Source organism: Ixodes scapularis, unplaced genomic scaffold (genome assembly GCF_016920785.2).
Source record: "Ixodes scapularis isolate PalLabHiFi unplaced genomic scaffold, ASM1692078v2 ptg001274l_1___fragment_1__unscaffolded, whole genome shotgun sequence".
Classification (NCBI taxonomy): Eukaryota; Metazoa; Arthropoda; class Arachnida; order Ixodida; family Ixodidae; genus Ixodes; species Ixodes scapularis.
Genome location: NW_024610129.1, coordinates 449047 through 463218, shown reverse-complemented (window position 1 = coordinate 463218; position 14172 = coordinate 449047). Strand labels below are relative to the sequence as shown.

General features: G+C 48.1%; 2 protein-coding genes across 2 annotated transcripts in view; one reads left to right on the top strand and one right to left on the bottom strand.

Moving 5' to 3' along the window:
* LOC121834523 (ficolin-2-like) overlaps window positions 1-13293 on the bottom strand; it is a 47790-nt gene extending 34497 nt beyond the window's left edge. The window contains exons 1-2 of the mRNA XM_042288222.1: window positions 13282-13293; window positions 12611-12716 (exon numbers count right to left, since the gene is read on the bottom strand). Coding sequence (XP_042144156.1) covers window positions 12611-12716; window positions 13282-13293 — 118 coding nt within the window. The remainder of the gene's footprint in view (window positions 1-12610; window positions 12717-13281) is intronic.
* On the top strand, window positions 10660-11420 carry LOC121834505. Its single transcript, XM_042288199.1, has one exon. The coding sequence runs from the start codon at window positions 10702-10704 to the stop codon at window positions 11398-11400; it is 699 nt and encodes a 232-aa protein (XP_042144133.1). The 5' UTR covers window positions 10660-10701; the 3' UTR covers window positions 11401-11420.
* Window positions 13294-14172: the final 879 nt, after the last annotated feature.

The following is a 14172-nucleotide window of genomic DNA, read 5'->3' as shown; positions in this document are numbered from 1 at the left end:
CGACTTGCATAGGCGATTACTCGCTCGGTGCCTTCTTGTAGTTGAACCAGTATCACGCAGAGTCTTGCGTTACTTGCGTCCGTGTGGATCTCGATTTCCGCATCCTGACCGAAATGTCCAAGAACACGAGGAGTCTGGAGTCGTCGCCTCAGCTCGTCGAATGCCTGCTGCTGCTCCTCGGCCCATTCGAACTTCTGGGCGTCCTTCGTGAGGTTTGTGAGCGGTGCAGAAATCCTAGCGAAATCCCGAACGAAGCGCCGATAGTAGGCACATAGTCCAAGGAACCTGAGTACGGCCTTCTTGTCTGTCTGCGCTGGAAATCCTGCGACAGCGCGAATCTTTTCTGGGTCCGGGCAAACGCCTTCGTTACTAACCACGTAACCTAGGAACTTCAGTTCGTCATAAGCGAAGCGACACTTTGACGGTTGGAGAGTGAGTCCGGCGGTTCGTATTGCTTAGAGAACAGCTCGGAGACGTCGCAAGTGCTCGTCAAAGTTGCCGGAAAAAAACTACGACGTCCTCGAGGTACACGGGACAGCTCTGCCACTTCAGTCCTGCCAGTACGGTGTCCATGACATGCTGGAAAGTTGCTGGCGCCGTGCATAGGCCGAAAGGCATCACATTGAACTCGTACAGGCCATCCGTCGTGACGAAAGCTGTCTTCTCTCGGTCGCGTTCGTCGACTTCGATTTGCCAGAAGCCACTCTTCAGAACCATCGATGAAAAGTATTGAGAGTGGCGCAGCCGGTCTAACGTGTCGTCGACGCGGGGAAGTGGATATACATCTTTTTACGTTACCGTGTTCAGCTGCCGGTAGTCCACACAGAACCTAAGCGTTCCCTCCTTCGTTTTAACCAGTACGACTGGAGAGGCCCACGGACTGCTTGAAGGCTGGATTATGTCGTCGTTCAGCATCTCTTGAACTTGCTCCTGGATTACCTTCCTTTGTTTTACGGAGACTCTGTACGGCGATCGATGCACAGGGCGCGCGTCGTGCTAGGTAATGATGCGGTGCTTCGCAACGGCGATTTGGGGTACCTTCGACGATGTCGCAAAGCAGTCGGTGTACTCGGCGAGGAGGTCGATCAGCTGCCCTCTTTTCGGGCCCGGAAGCTTAGGGTCAATGTCGAGCTGCGCTGGCGACGTACTGTCTTGCTGAGGTGGCGAGGATTCTTCAGTAATCCCAGTGATTTGGGCGGAGCTCCGGAGTTCCTCGACGTGACCCACGGCTGCACCTTTCGTGATATGTTGCGTTTCATTTCGGAAGTTCGTCACGAGGACTACAGTGCGGCCATCCCCAAGTTCAGCTACTCCTCTCGCAGCGCCTATTCCTCTTCCCAGTACCAATTGAAGGTTTCCCTCCCGAAGAATGTCGCCGCGGATAACTGCATCAGTCACGACGGTTACGACGACACTTGATCGCGGCGGCAGAGTAACGTGGTCGGCAGCGATTCGGGCGGCAGCTGACGCTGTTCGGGGTGTCCCTGAAGGTGGAAGAGGTGTACGCAGCGTCAATCTGTTTTTACCAAGGTCGATAAGAGCGCCGTATTCGCACAAAAATCCATGCCGAGGATGACGTCTCTGGCAGAGTCTTATAGAATAGCGAATTTCACAGGACACGTCTTGCCGTGAACCTCGGCGGGAGCAGTGCATCTTCCGACTGGCGTGATGAGATGTCCCCCGGCGGTCCGTATCTGTGGGCCATCCCACAGCGTCGTCACTTTCCGAAGGCGTTGGGAGAGCCTCCCACTCAGAACGGAGTAGTCTGCTTAGTGTCAACGAGAGCCGACGCGTCGTGGCCGTCGATAACGACATGTAGATTATTCTTCACCGTTGCAGAAGCGTCGTTTCGGTCTCCGGTAATGTTTGAGTGGGGGCCCTCCGACGTTTGTGGTGGATCTTGGCGTCGGTCGTCTTCGGCAACTCCACCTCCAGGGGTTGCCGCGCCTAGTTTCCCCGGCGAGGAACGAGGGGCGACGGGCTTTCACGTCGGGGTCGCTGCGTCGGCGAAGCTGTTCGTCGTGGCGATGGCGACCGGGAGACGCGGCGAGCTGCAGGCGGGGGAGACTGAGGTCGTCTGAGGTATTCTTCGATCTCCTGCGGTCGTTCACCGTAGCGTGGACGTGGATCGTTCGGATGGAAGCCACGCAGCCCTATTTGCCGGTAGGGGCAGCGGAGGTAGATATGGTCGGCTTACCCGCAGTGGTAGCACAACGGGCGTCGATCGGCCGTCCTCCACACGTCGATTTTTCTCGGCGATAGTTGTTCCGGGCGGACATACTGGACTTCTCCTTCCCGGCGACCAGGATGCAACGGCATCGGTGTGTCTCGCTGTCGTGGCGCCGTGGCTTGGCGGTTAGCTTGGAGGGGGGGGGGGGGGGGGGGGGGGTCGTCGGGCCATGGTGGCGTAGCTCAATGTCGGTTCCTCTGGAGTCGTCGTGTTGATCAGGACTTCAGGTTGTCAGGTTGGAAAGCTCTGTAAACCTCCTCTCGAACAACCTCAGTGAGCGACAGTGGGGATGGGCGATCCGCGGCGGGGAGCATCTTGCGTATTTCTTCACGGACAATGTCGCGGACGATTTTCCGAAGGCCGTCGACACCGGTGGTATTCAGGTCCAGTCGGCAAGATGCGGCGGTTGGAGGAGCAGGCACGCCGGCGAGTCGATGGTAATAGCTTGCTCGGGTCGGCAGCGCGCGCTCGATCTTAGGGGCTTCAGCCACAAAACCGTGGACTTGTTGTCGGGGGATTGAGGACAAGTCTCCCAAAAATTTCAGCCTTCACGCCACGCATGTGGACGCGAAGCTTCTTCTCCTCGGCTGCCTCCGGATCGGCTCGGGCGCATAGGCGCATGACATCCTCTACGAAGCTGGTCACGCTTTCGTTGGGGCCCTGCACTCTTGTTTGGAGAAGGTCCTCCGCTCGCTGCCGACGGTAAACTCAGTCGTCCATCCGTTGTGGCGGGATACACGCTGAATTTTTCAGCCAGTCCTAAATGTCCTCGTGGACGTCTCCGTGAAAAGGCGTTGGAGTTCTGGGTGTGACCGGCAGCTACGCGACGGCAGAAGCGGTCGGGGTCTGCGCCTGGTTGACCATCGTCGTCTTCTTCGGCTTAGTCGTGGGTGGCAGAAGTCCGTGTTCCAGGTGTAGACCTTGGATGCGGCGATTTGATCGGGTCTTGATCTGGTCTTCGTCGGGGCCTCCGAAACTGGGGTTCGGAGTTGTACTGTGGGAACTTGGGGGGGGGGGGGGGGGGGGGAGGGGAGGTGCGCTGCACGGACATGCGGTACCCCGCACCTCCACCACAATGTCACGAATGGCAAGTGATGAGGCGGCGAATGACTGAGTAAACGAACGTTCAGTGGGGCGAACTTGTGCCCACAAATAAAAGGAAAAAGAATGATAACAACAGAGCGTCGCGGGTGTCGAAGGCGGCGATGCAGCAAGATCGAACGCTGAGGTGAAACTAACTGCGGCTCGCCACGCGGAGCCCCTTATGTACACGCGTGGGGTTCTGGAAGATTCGGCGTAGAAGGTTCTGTGTGTAGAACATTCTGACAGCGCCAGCGTGTGTAGAAGAGAATTCAAGGAAGATGGTGCATTGACGTTCGTCCAGGCCTTCGTGATGTCGCGCATCGTTTAAGCGGCGCCGTATCTCAAGTTACTCAAGAAATACAGGGTGCAGTTGAACGTTATTATACGGAAGGCAACCAAGATGGCGCTGAGCATGCCGAAGCATTCGTCGACAGACAAGCTTCTCGGCATGGCCAAGCACAACGTCGTTGAAGAGTTAAAAGAAGCTCATCTGTCTAATCAAAGAGTTCGGCTCAGTCATACTTTGGCAAGACGTCGCGTTCTTGCCAAGTTTGGCTGGCAAGAGGCAGATCGGAAGGAAACGGGGCCGTTACCCAGGCTATGGGAGCATAAAATCGACTCTAAGCCGCTGCCTCGAAACATGAGGCAGCGTCGTAACGACAGCCGTAGAGCGGCTCGTATAGCGGCCTTGACGGAGACTTTAGTTCAAATAGAAGAGGAAGAGGGGGTCACTTTCTACACATACGCTTCGTTACCCAAGTTTTCATCGAAAGCACGCCGGCAGTTACGACAGGGAAGTTGCTTGTGACCTGCACCTCCATCAAGACGTCTTTTCCGGAATGGGCAGAAGAGGTCGCAATAGCTCTAGCACTCGCGCAGCCCAAAGTGGGAAGAATTGTCACTGACTCGCAAAAGGCATATAACAGCTAAAGAAAGGGGTGGGTGTCTCTTGCGGCAATACATTCTCAAAATAAACGCGACGTACAGAGCGTGACACTGTTGGCGCGAACAAGCGATCGCCAGTTTTTTGTGTTTTTCTCTTAGAACGGAAAGGCTGCCATCAAAGATATTATTGTTATAGAAAGACCTCGTCTAGGGCTCTAATATAAGAGGTAAAGGTATGAGCCCACTAATACGTTTTCTGAATAAATTGCGAAAAATCGCCGATGTCGTGTTTGCGCTAACAGTGTCGCGATGTGTACCTGAATGGAACGTTGAGTTGATAAGGACTCCGGCTCAATCTGGGCTGGAGGGCAACGAACTTGCCCACCAGTTTGCCCGAGAGATAAAACACCGGGTAAAGGAAGGTGAGCCACGGTCCGTAATTGATGATAGCGACATTGCGAACCATTACAGGATGGAAAGGCGACGTTACCCCGATCCTCAAAAATCGCTTAGCAGAGAACAGCAAGCGATTTATAGGCAGGTACAGGCAGAATCTTTCCCGCACCCTTAAGGGGTATTCACACGAGGGAGAAATCCCGGGGATTTCTCCCCGGCACGCGCATTCCACGACGAAAACGTTAGGCTTTGCGATGTGCAAAAGCCTCGCGTTTTCATCTCGTGATTCTCGCGTGCCGGGGAGAAATCCCCGGGATTTCTCCCTCGTGTGAATACCCCTTTACCTTCAAAACAAGATGTACCCGGAAAGGTACGAGAAGGAATGTAATTTCTGGAGGACTCAGTTAGGCACACTCCAACACGTCATTGGAGCATAAGATTTTGTCAAGCCACCCCCCCTCCCCTCCCACACCTCTTACCGCCCCCACCACCCCACCCACTCCCTCATCCTCTCTTACCGTGCGATAGGATACCTTGCTAACCAGCCCCGCACTTGAAGACCAGCTTGTCCTGATCTCCAGGGGCCAGACGGCTAGGGAAGCATATGGGTCCCGTGAAGAGAGAACCACTTCCATCGACGGCGTTTAAGAAGACGTCGTAATTAGCTCGGTTCAATAAAGATGTTTCTCTCTCTCTCTCTCCAAGAGTTGCTTCTCGGGACCTCTCGGGAGCCGCCGTCGCTTCCGTCCTCCCCACCACAGATCGCCTAATCGCAACTTTCACGACCTATAGGGGTGCGCACTGGCGCCTGTAAAAATGGCCGTCATTTGGCTGATTGTCGTAGAACAGCAGTACGAGGGTGTGTCAGCGACGCCTAAGTAATTCTAGTTTTGCAATATACGAGCAGAATTAGAGCTTATTTATTTATTTCATGCCAGGATAGGTGTAGGCAAGCACCTTTATTGTGAAGCCGATCATTCAGGAGCTAGGGAGCGCGATTCTCACACCGCGGTGCCACCATCGCTGAAAGTTGCGAATAATCTCTTTCATACTTAGGGTAATACGCTGTCAAAGCTGTTGACGGAAGCATCAGACTTGATCCTTTTGATCGCTTGCACGTGTTCTCGCGCAACCGAACAGATGAAACCACGCGCTTGTAAAAAAAAAAAAAAAAAAAGTCTTATAGATTAACACGCGGCCCTGACGTGACGCAGCTGCGGTGGCACTGTCGACGGCACTGCGCATGCGCAGATGCTTCCCTTCACGCGAATTTCGTTTCTGGGCATGCGCAGTCCCCACACCTTGTGTGGGCAAACGCGGGCTTGTTTGTAAACAGCGTGTTGGTCTATACATAGACGCTTCTTGTTTCCTGTCGTTCTCAGTCACGTGGGTTCCGTGTCTGGTATACGGGACAAAAAAGTAATAAAACATTTCAACCTGGAATATGCAAGAAAACATAGGTGAGGCAAAAAAATGTGTGACGGTCACGCATTTTTCCTGCACACCTTTCAGGGGCGTGGAGAGACGAAAACGATGTTTTACCGCATGCCAGAAGTGACGACATTCAAAATGGCTGCTCCCTTGTGGAAAATGTGTATATTCCTACTAAGGGATCTTGTATAAATTTCATATAGTGTTGTTGGATACGGCGTCTTGTGTAGGTATATGAAGCCCATACCCGCTTACAGGATTCTGTGTAGGTATTCGCGTCTCCAGCTCGACGCTCGCCCTCCCGCGGCGGAAACGGGAAGCGCTCTAGTGAGGGTCCCCCGATTCTCCTGCTCAGCGGGCATGGCGGAACTGCTCGCGATCATGGCTCGCAAAATGTCGTTTCCGAATGCAAACAACACTCTTCACTGTCCCAACGCAGTGCTGCAGCCGGTATGGGATTGTACGTGGAGAGTTTTAGTATTGCGCATAGAAGCAAACGCAAGCGGTGTGCGTTTGCGTTAGAGTTGCGTGCCCCACGTTGTGCGTGCGCCTCATCGCCATGCGCCATCCAAGACCGCCATTGTGGGCTCCGCGCACGCGCAGTGTGGAGCACGCAAAGCTAACGCAGACACACAGCACTTGCGTTCGCTCGAATACGCAATATTAAAACTCACTACTGTTTCACCGGCTTCCAACACCAACGAAACGTGCTGCAGTGAGCAGACGTGCAAGCAGGTAGGCGTTCCTTCGAACTGGAAAGGTTGAGATTGGCAAAACGACGGCGAGCAAATACAAAAGTAAATCAATGTTATAAAAAAAACTAATAATTAAAAAAAACAGCTTTTTTTTCACTTTTTGGGCATTTGGTTTGGAAATATATTGGCGGCGATTCTGGACGTTTCGCCGATTGTCAAAAGTCTCGGCTTTGATAGCACAATATACTTTATCCACAATTAATGTAATTTTACATGGATTTCTCACATTAGCTAAAATGTTTTAATTGATTTTAAACTCTTTTTTTATTTTATTGGTAATTAAAATGCAGCAATTGGAACCAGTGATGATAATTAGCACAGTTTTCATTGTCATATTTCTTCGCGCGTTTAAAATTAGATCGTAACTAACAAATCATATTAGAGCTTCAAGAATTACTTATTCAAATATGTGAATTTTAATATTATTATTATTAATACAAATCGCGGCAATGTATGCCTCTAATTAACGCCAAGATAACGAGAATACGCTATTTAACCATAATAGTCTTTCCAGAAAGGTATAATTCTGTTTTCTTTTCAGCATATGAAAAACTCTGACATAGTTATCAAGGTAGACAAACAGTCAAACACTGGATGTGATATGAAGTCCTACGCGTCACGCGGTGCTATAAAAACACACACGCACTTCAGCTGTCTGACTCAGATTCCGTCTTCGGGTTGTTGCAGTGAGAGCAGCGTTTATTAGTTTATGCGTTTCGTGGACATATTGTAAATATTTGAATTATTCTCTTATTCTTGTGCTGGAATAATTGTCATTATTTTCCATGACGATTTTCTGAGCGAGAAAACGGCAGCGAGAACGCACAGATATCAGCACTGATTTTTTCAACAACTACAAATATCAGACTGGATCGAACAATATGCCCAAAATAAAGTTTCCGCGAACAACTTTTCTAAGTAAATAATTACGATGTGAGACACATCTTGAGTCATGAAAGAATTCGAAATTAAGACCTATATCAAGAAATTAAATTCAAAATAGAGGTAAGTTTCGGTTTCGCTCCAGAATAAAAACGTGCATCCTTCCGTAAATAATACGCTAAACACCGTTCTTGTTTTCAGGTTAAAGAGGTGACCTGCGCTCATAATACATTAGCTTCCTCGTATTACCAGAAATAATTTATGTCGCTCAGTGAAGCCAGCACGCTAGACAGGCTCAACAGCGGCACGCATCTCTGACCCTCACTAAACCCGCCATCTTGGAAAATGAGTGGCGCCACCTATAGTTAGTTGGAGTCGCGAATACCCCAGGGGCGGATTTATGGGTCAGGCCTGGGAGGGGCTTTGGCCACTCGGCGGCCGGAGGGGGGGGGGGGGGTGAGTCTGCTGAGATATTCAATCCATTCAATTTTATCTTCTAACGCAGTGTTGTGGGTCCCCGGGCAAAAAAGCTTTCGTTGACAGATTGAGAGTGCCGGGGGTCCCATAGAGACAGCAACGTTTTGTGAAAAAGTAAAACAGTTAGGACGCGTTACGGCCGAAACGTTGCCCCGATATAATGTGTTGACCCAATATTTGCTATGTCGCCAAAAACTAAACTTTTGGCTGGTGTTTATCAATGATTTTACTTTAAAAAAAAATTTGACTTTGGGGATTTAAGGAGAAGGGGGGCGGGCTCCCCTCCCCCCCTCCTTTAACTCTGCCCTTGCCATATGAAGACACAGGATCCTGCATAGGTATACAAGATCCATACCCACAAAAAGGATCCTGATAGGACGTCATCCCCACCAGCGGAAATGACGTCCGTTGTTGACGTAAGTGTCGCATTAGTTGTGGCTGCTGATGTTGCGGTTGGCGGTGTAAGGCGTCCGTCAAATGCCAAATCCTTGAAAAGAATCGCCCGCCACAGCGGTCATAACCCGCTCTATACTCAGAGATTTTTTTAGTGCCCGATTCCCATTCAAAACGAAGTGAGTTGGAGCACTATATGCGTAGCAGTGAAAAGATGCTAGGGCTTATTTTGTAGAGACTAGGATTGTGCCTCTAATGACTGTTATTTGAATTATGATTCATTACCTGTTTGACTTCTCGTATGAAACTATTTGCAAGTGCATACGAAGTGCTTCCTGTGTGCCTTCCCACACAAAAGTATACGGGAAATGCCTTTTCGTAAGACTTTCTGTATGAATTTAGATAAAATTTTCCAATGAGGTCGGGTTCGTGTTTCGCTGCTTTAGCATATTTGTTGTCGCATTGTGCGTAATTTTCAGCCAAGAGAAAGATTAGTGATATCAGCCTTGGTCTTTCACAAGCGTACAATGAAAGAACAATCGCTGCATTAGGGCTCACTCACTCGAGTTTTAGGGGCGAAGCTCCTTAAAGGTGTATCCACACGACGGACCGGGCCGCGGACCGATTGATCACGTGGTGTATCCACACGACGGACCGGGCCGCGGACCGATTGATCACGTGATGCGAGGCCCGCGGGCCGCCCGGCTGCAATGAGCATCCACACGGCGGACCAAAAGAGCAGACGACAGAGTGAACGGGCCGGTCTAACCCTCGACCTCACAGCTCTGCCAAACGCATGCAACCAGCTGCTTTGAGGCTATTTGAAAGGAACCAAGATGGAGGTTGAACGAAAAAGACTTTTGGCCGCGGTGGCCCTGGCGTTGACTATTGACTACGAGGAGGACTTAAGTGAACCGAAAAGGGCATGCATCTATTGTCCCACAGAGCGGGGAATTGCTCCACGAGCGCGATGAAGTAAAAAGTTGCATCGTCGCACCATGCCGCCATCGTCGCACAACAAAAGGTTCGTCTTCTTCGTCTTCAACAGTTGGCGCCAAAAGAACACGACTTTGGATTTCGATTCCAATCTAAACAACAAAAGTCAGCTTGTTGCCAGACTTAGCACTGCAATTATACTAAAAACGCCGCGGTCCGCCGCCAAGGTCCGGGCGAGAAAAGTCGCTTGGCGTTTCTCAGAAGCGCGGGCCGCGGATCGCCGGCGGACCTCAAAGACCGATGACGTGAGATCACGTGATGCGCGGCCCGCGGACCAAAACAGCGATTTGGTCCGTCGTGTGGATACACTTTTAGGGGCTAGCCATGTTACACCTACAATCGTCATTCCAGAAATGGACGATGTGCAAATCAATATTGATGGTGTTATCAGTGCCATTAACCGCTTGCCGACAAAATCCAGCCCGGGTCCTAATGGTGTATGCTCGAAGCTACCTTAACTAACAAAGGATGCATCAGGTGCCGTGCTTGCCAGCTTATTCCAGCAATCGCTTAATACTGGCCACATTCCGAACGAATGGAAATCAGCAAATGTCGTGCCGATTTATAAATCTGGTAATCGGAATTGCCCAACAAACTATAGACCAATTTCATTGACCTCTGTTCTTTGTAAACTTTTAGAACATATAATATATTCATCTGTCATGAAACACTTAGTCTCAAACAACCTGCTATTTCCCAATCAGCACGGCTTTCAACGTGGTCTTTCGTGTGAAACCCAACTGTTTGAACTGGTAACGGATTTGCATACCTGTATTCACTCATCCTCACAAACCGACGCTATTTTTATAGACTTTTCGAAGGCCTTTGATCGTGTACCACACAGTCGTCTGATAAAAAAAACTACAATATCTCAAAATTAATGATAAGGTAATTACATGGATTCGTGAGTTTTTGCACGATAGAAAACAATCAGTACTTGCAAATGACATCACCTCACCACCTATACATGTCAAATCTGGTGTCCCTCAAGGATCCGTTATTGGACCACTTTTGTTTTTAATTTATATAAATGACCTCCTCAACAACATTTCTTCAAAGATTCGCCTATTTGCAGACGACTGTGTGGTATACCGTCAAATATCTAGTCAAAGCGACTGCCAGGCCCTTCAAAGTGATTTGGATATCATACTTTCATGGTGTGACACGTGGCAAATGCAGATAAATATAGATAAAACAAAAATAATGACATTTACCAATCGTCGCTCATCTTTTCAATACGACTACAAAGTTATAGATTCAAAATTGGATAAAGTATCCACATATAAATATTTAGGAGTCCACTTAACTTTCAACCTCTCCTGGAACACTCATCTAGATTATATCCTTAGGAGGGCTAACCAGTCACTTGGTTTCTTAAGAAGGCATTTATATATGGCAACAGCAGAAACGAAGCTACTTGCATACTCTACCCTCATTAGGCCCAAGTTGGAATATGCAGCTATAATTTGGAACCCGCATCAAAAATATTTAATTAATAATTTAGAATCATTACAAAACAGGGCCACCAGGTTTATACTAAAAACGTATTCACCTATAAGCGTCAGTCAACTTAAGAGTTCACTTGGTTTATTGACTCTCCACCAGCGAAGATACCTCGCAAGGTTATCCCATTTTCATAAACTCTATCATAGTTCCTCAGATTTCCGTCAAAACAACATTCTCCCACCGGCTCGCATTTCCCCTCGTCATGATCATTGTTACAAAGTTCATATTCCATTTGCAAGAACTAATCTGTTCAAATACTCCCCGTTCGTCCAATCGGCGACTGAATGGAATGAGTTGGCAAGCGAAATTGCGACGGTCACTGATCATGATACATTTATGTTGTTATTGCGTGAATCTTTAGGGTGAATGAATCATATATTGCCCTGTATGTTACTCGCTCGCTGGGTCTATTGCTTTTTTTCTAGCACGTCGACTGCCTCCAATGATGTGAGTGCGTGTGTGGCTTTTTTGTTATGTAATGTCTTCCCTTCATGGTTCTGTTTAGCGTGACACGATGTCTTCTATTTTTTCTTGTAAAATATTGTATGATTATGTAAAAGTTTATACGACACCCCCCTCTATGTAATGCTCCTTTGGAGCCTTTAGAGGTATGTAAATAAATAAATAAAAATAAATGTCCGTATGTCCGTCCGATGTCCGGCGTCGGGGGCTCGTGCTCCTGCTCGTGAGCTTACGCGCTCACGTGCTCACGAGCACGTGAGCACGTGCTCCCGTGCTCGTGTAGGACAAAAAAAAAAAAAAAAAAACGACCGCATCTCCACGTGGTGGATGATGTTGATTCGGGCGAAGCTCTTGTGGTGCTTGTCTGCGTAGACGCTGAGCCGCAGCATGCCGAGCCTTTCGTTCGTTTTCATCCATGTCAGAAAGAGAATGTGTGGTATGGAAAGTGGTTATTTACGCCTTTGAGCATTTGACCGCAGCGTGACATGGATGAAAACGAACGAAAGGCTCGGCATGCTGCGGCTCAGCGTCTACGCAGACACGCACCACCAAAGCTTCGCCCCAATCAACATCATTCACAACGTGGAGATGCGTTTTTTTTTTCTTGTTTTTTTTTTTGTTTGCGGTACAATATACGTACCTGTGAAGTCATAAGCCACGGATTGGCTATCAGATTGAGTTTATTTTTGGGGGCTCCTTCAAACATGGATGCTGCTTGTTATAGAGAAATGAGTACTATTAAATAGCGCTGATCAGAGCTACCACAGAAACCACACTGGCTCTTTATTTATGCTCCTTACAGCGACCAAACGTTAGTTATAGCAAATCTAGTTACGTTGCCGCGAAATGACAGGCATGTTTGTTGCAACTGCCGCAGAAGTGCCGGATGTTCGAGGCGCTGCTGACTAGTTCAGGGACCAAGTGACTCTGCCTCCGGTCCGAAAAAACTGGTCCGGAAGCGACTGCCCCGAACCAGTCATTCCTGTGACAAAAAGCTGTCGCGCTACCGTTGCAATTTCTAAGGTCGCCATTTAAAAGCAGTTGTTTTGTGCTCCAGGTTTGGGTTGCCTTTTCTGGGATGCTAATACAGAAGGAGTTATACATTTGTACTTGCCTATCCACGAAGCTCCCCCCTGTGTTTTAAATCCACTCTCGTAATGTTTGATAACTTTCTCGAAGTAGTTGTTCTCGGCTTCAGATCTGGACCGACGTTGAATCACCTGGAAGTTGATAGATGAGTCAGCGCGAAGGGAATCAGAATGTGGCAACGGTGAGGGTGCAGGCTAGCTGGTGTAAATTGAGCAGAGCTGTAAACCCGAGACTGGCGATGCGGACCAGGGACAAACACACAACGACACGGACGAAGTCTCAAACGCAGCTACAAACTTTATTTCATAGGACAAACATACATGTCACTCGCCACCCTTTGTCCCCCTCTTTTTTCTTTTCTCTTCCCGAAACCCCTTACCCCTTCCCTCTTCCTTTTCCGAGGCCCCCGTACATTCCATTCAAAAATAAGCTCAGACGTCGCCAACTCGAATTTGCCGACAAATCTTGTGTTAACGCTCATACACAGCGACATCCCGAGGTCACTCCGGTGCTCCCAAACCAGTCACAAAGCCGCCGACAAATCTCCTGTCAACACACACGCACCGCGACACCCCGATGTCATCCCGGTTCCCTCAAACCAGTCAGCCGCAAAATATTTTCGGCGTCTGAACTTAAGTGGACGGATGTTTGACTGATGCATTCGGCAGACGTCTTTATCCTAATGGTCTCTCTCACTGATCTTTTCATGTCGTTGTTATCGATGCGAAAAGCATACGAGAACCTTATGAGAGTACATAAAAGCAATATAAGATAATATAAGAAGTTATACCAAACTGATAAGAAGTTACTTTTAACTTCTTAGATAATATTCTATTTTCCTTATATGATCTTATAAAGTTCTTTTATGCTTTTATATGATCTTATTTGATCCTATGCGTTTAATTGACAGAGAAATGTTTATTCATATCAGATTAATTTACTAGGGTTTATATGACTTTCTGGCAGCAGTATTTTATGAAAAATACTATATTCCCCTTCGTGGCTATTCGTACAATATGCGAGCACTTTGTTTTAATTTTATAAATAGGGAAAGTATAACATGCCATAAGCACAAAACGCTCATAGGCAAGACTGCGGGATATTCAACTTATTCTTGAAGAATATAAAAGTTTTAAAATAAGCATGTGCTTCTTCTTGTTGCACGCTGCGAGTCACTTATAACATCCTCTGGACTAATATTACGGCGGCATATTATGGTGATTGCAAGTTCAAGTATTGCAAAAATGGTTCATATAACCTAATGCAAAAAAAAAATAATGTCGGGCATAGCCTTAAAAAGTATACGTTCTAGGGTTCTAATTAGTATTGACTACTACAGTATGATTGCCGTCTATAATACTTACAGGGAATATAGCTATGTCTCCACTTCTTCGGTTAAAGTCAATTTCGAAAATATTTTGTTAAAAATAGAATATTTCAGAATCTGTGGATTTCTTACCCGAATTGAACTTATTTATCACGTTTCAATTCGGAATAAGTTCTTTCTAAAATGATCTGAGAAGTTTGCCATATTGTTATGGGTACTCACTTGGTGGGCTAAACCGATCTATTAGAAGTCCATATTTG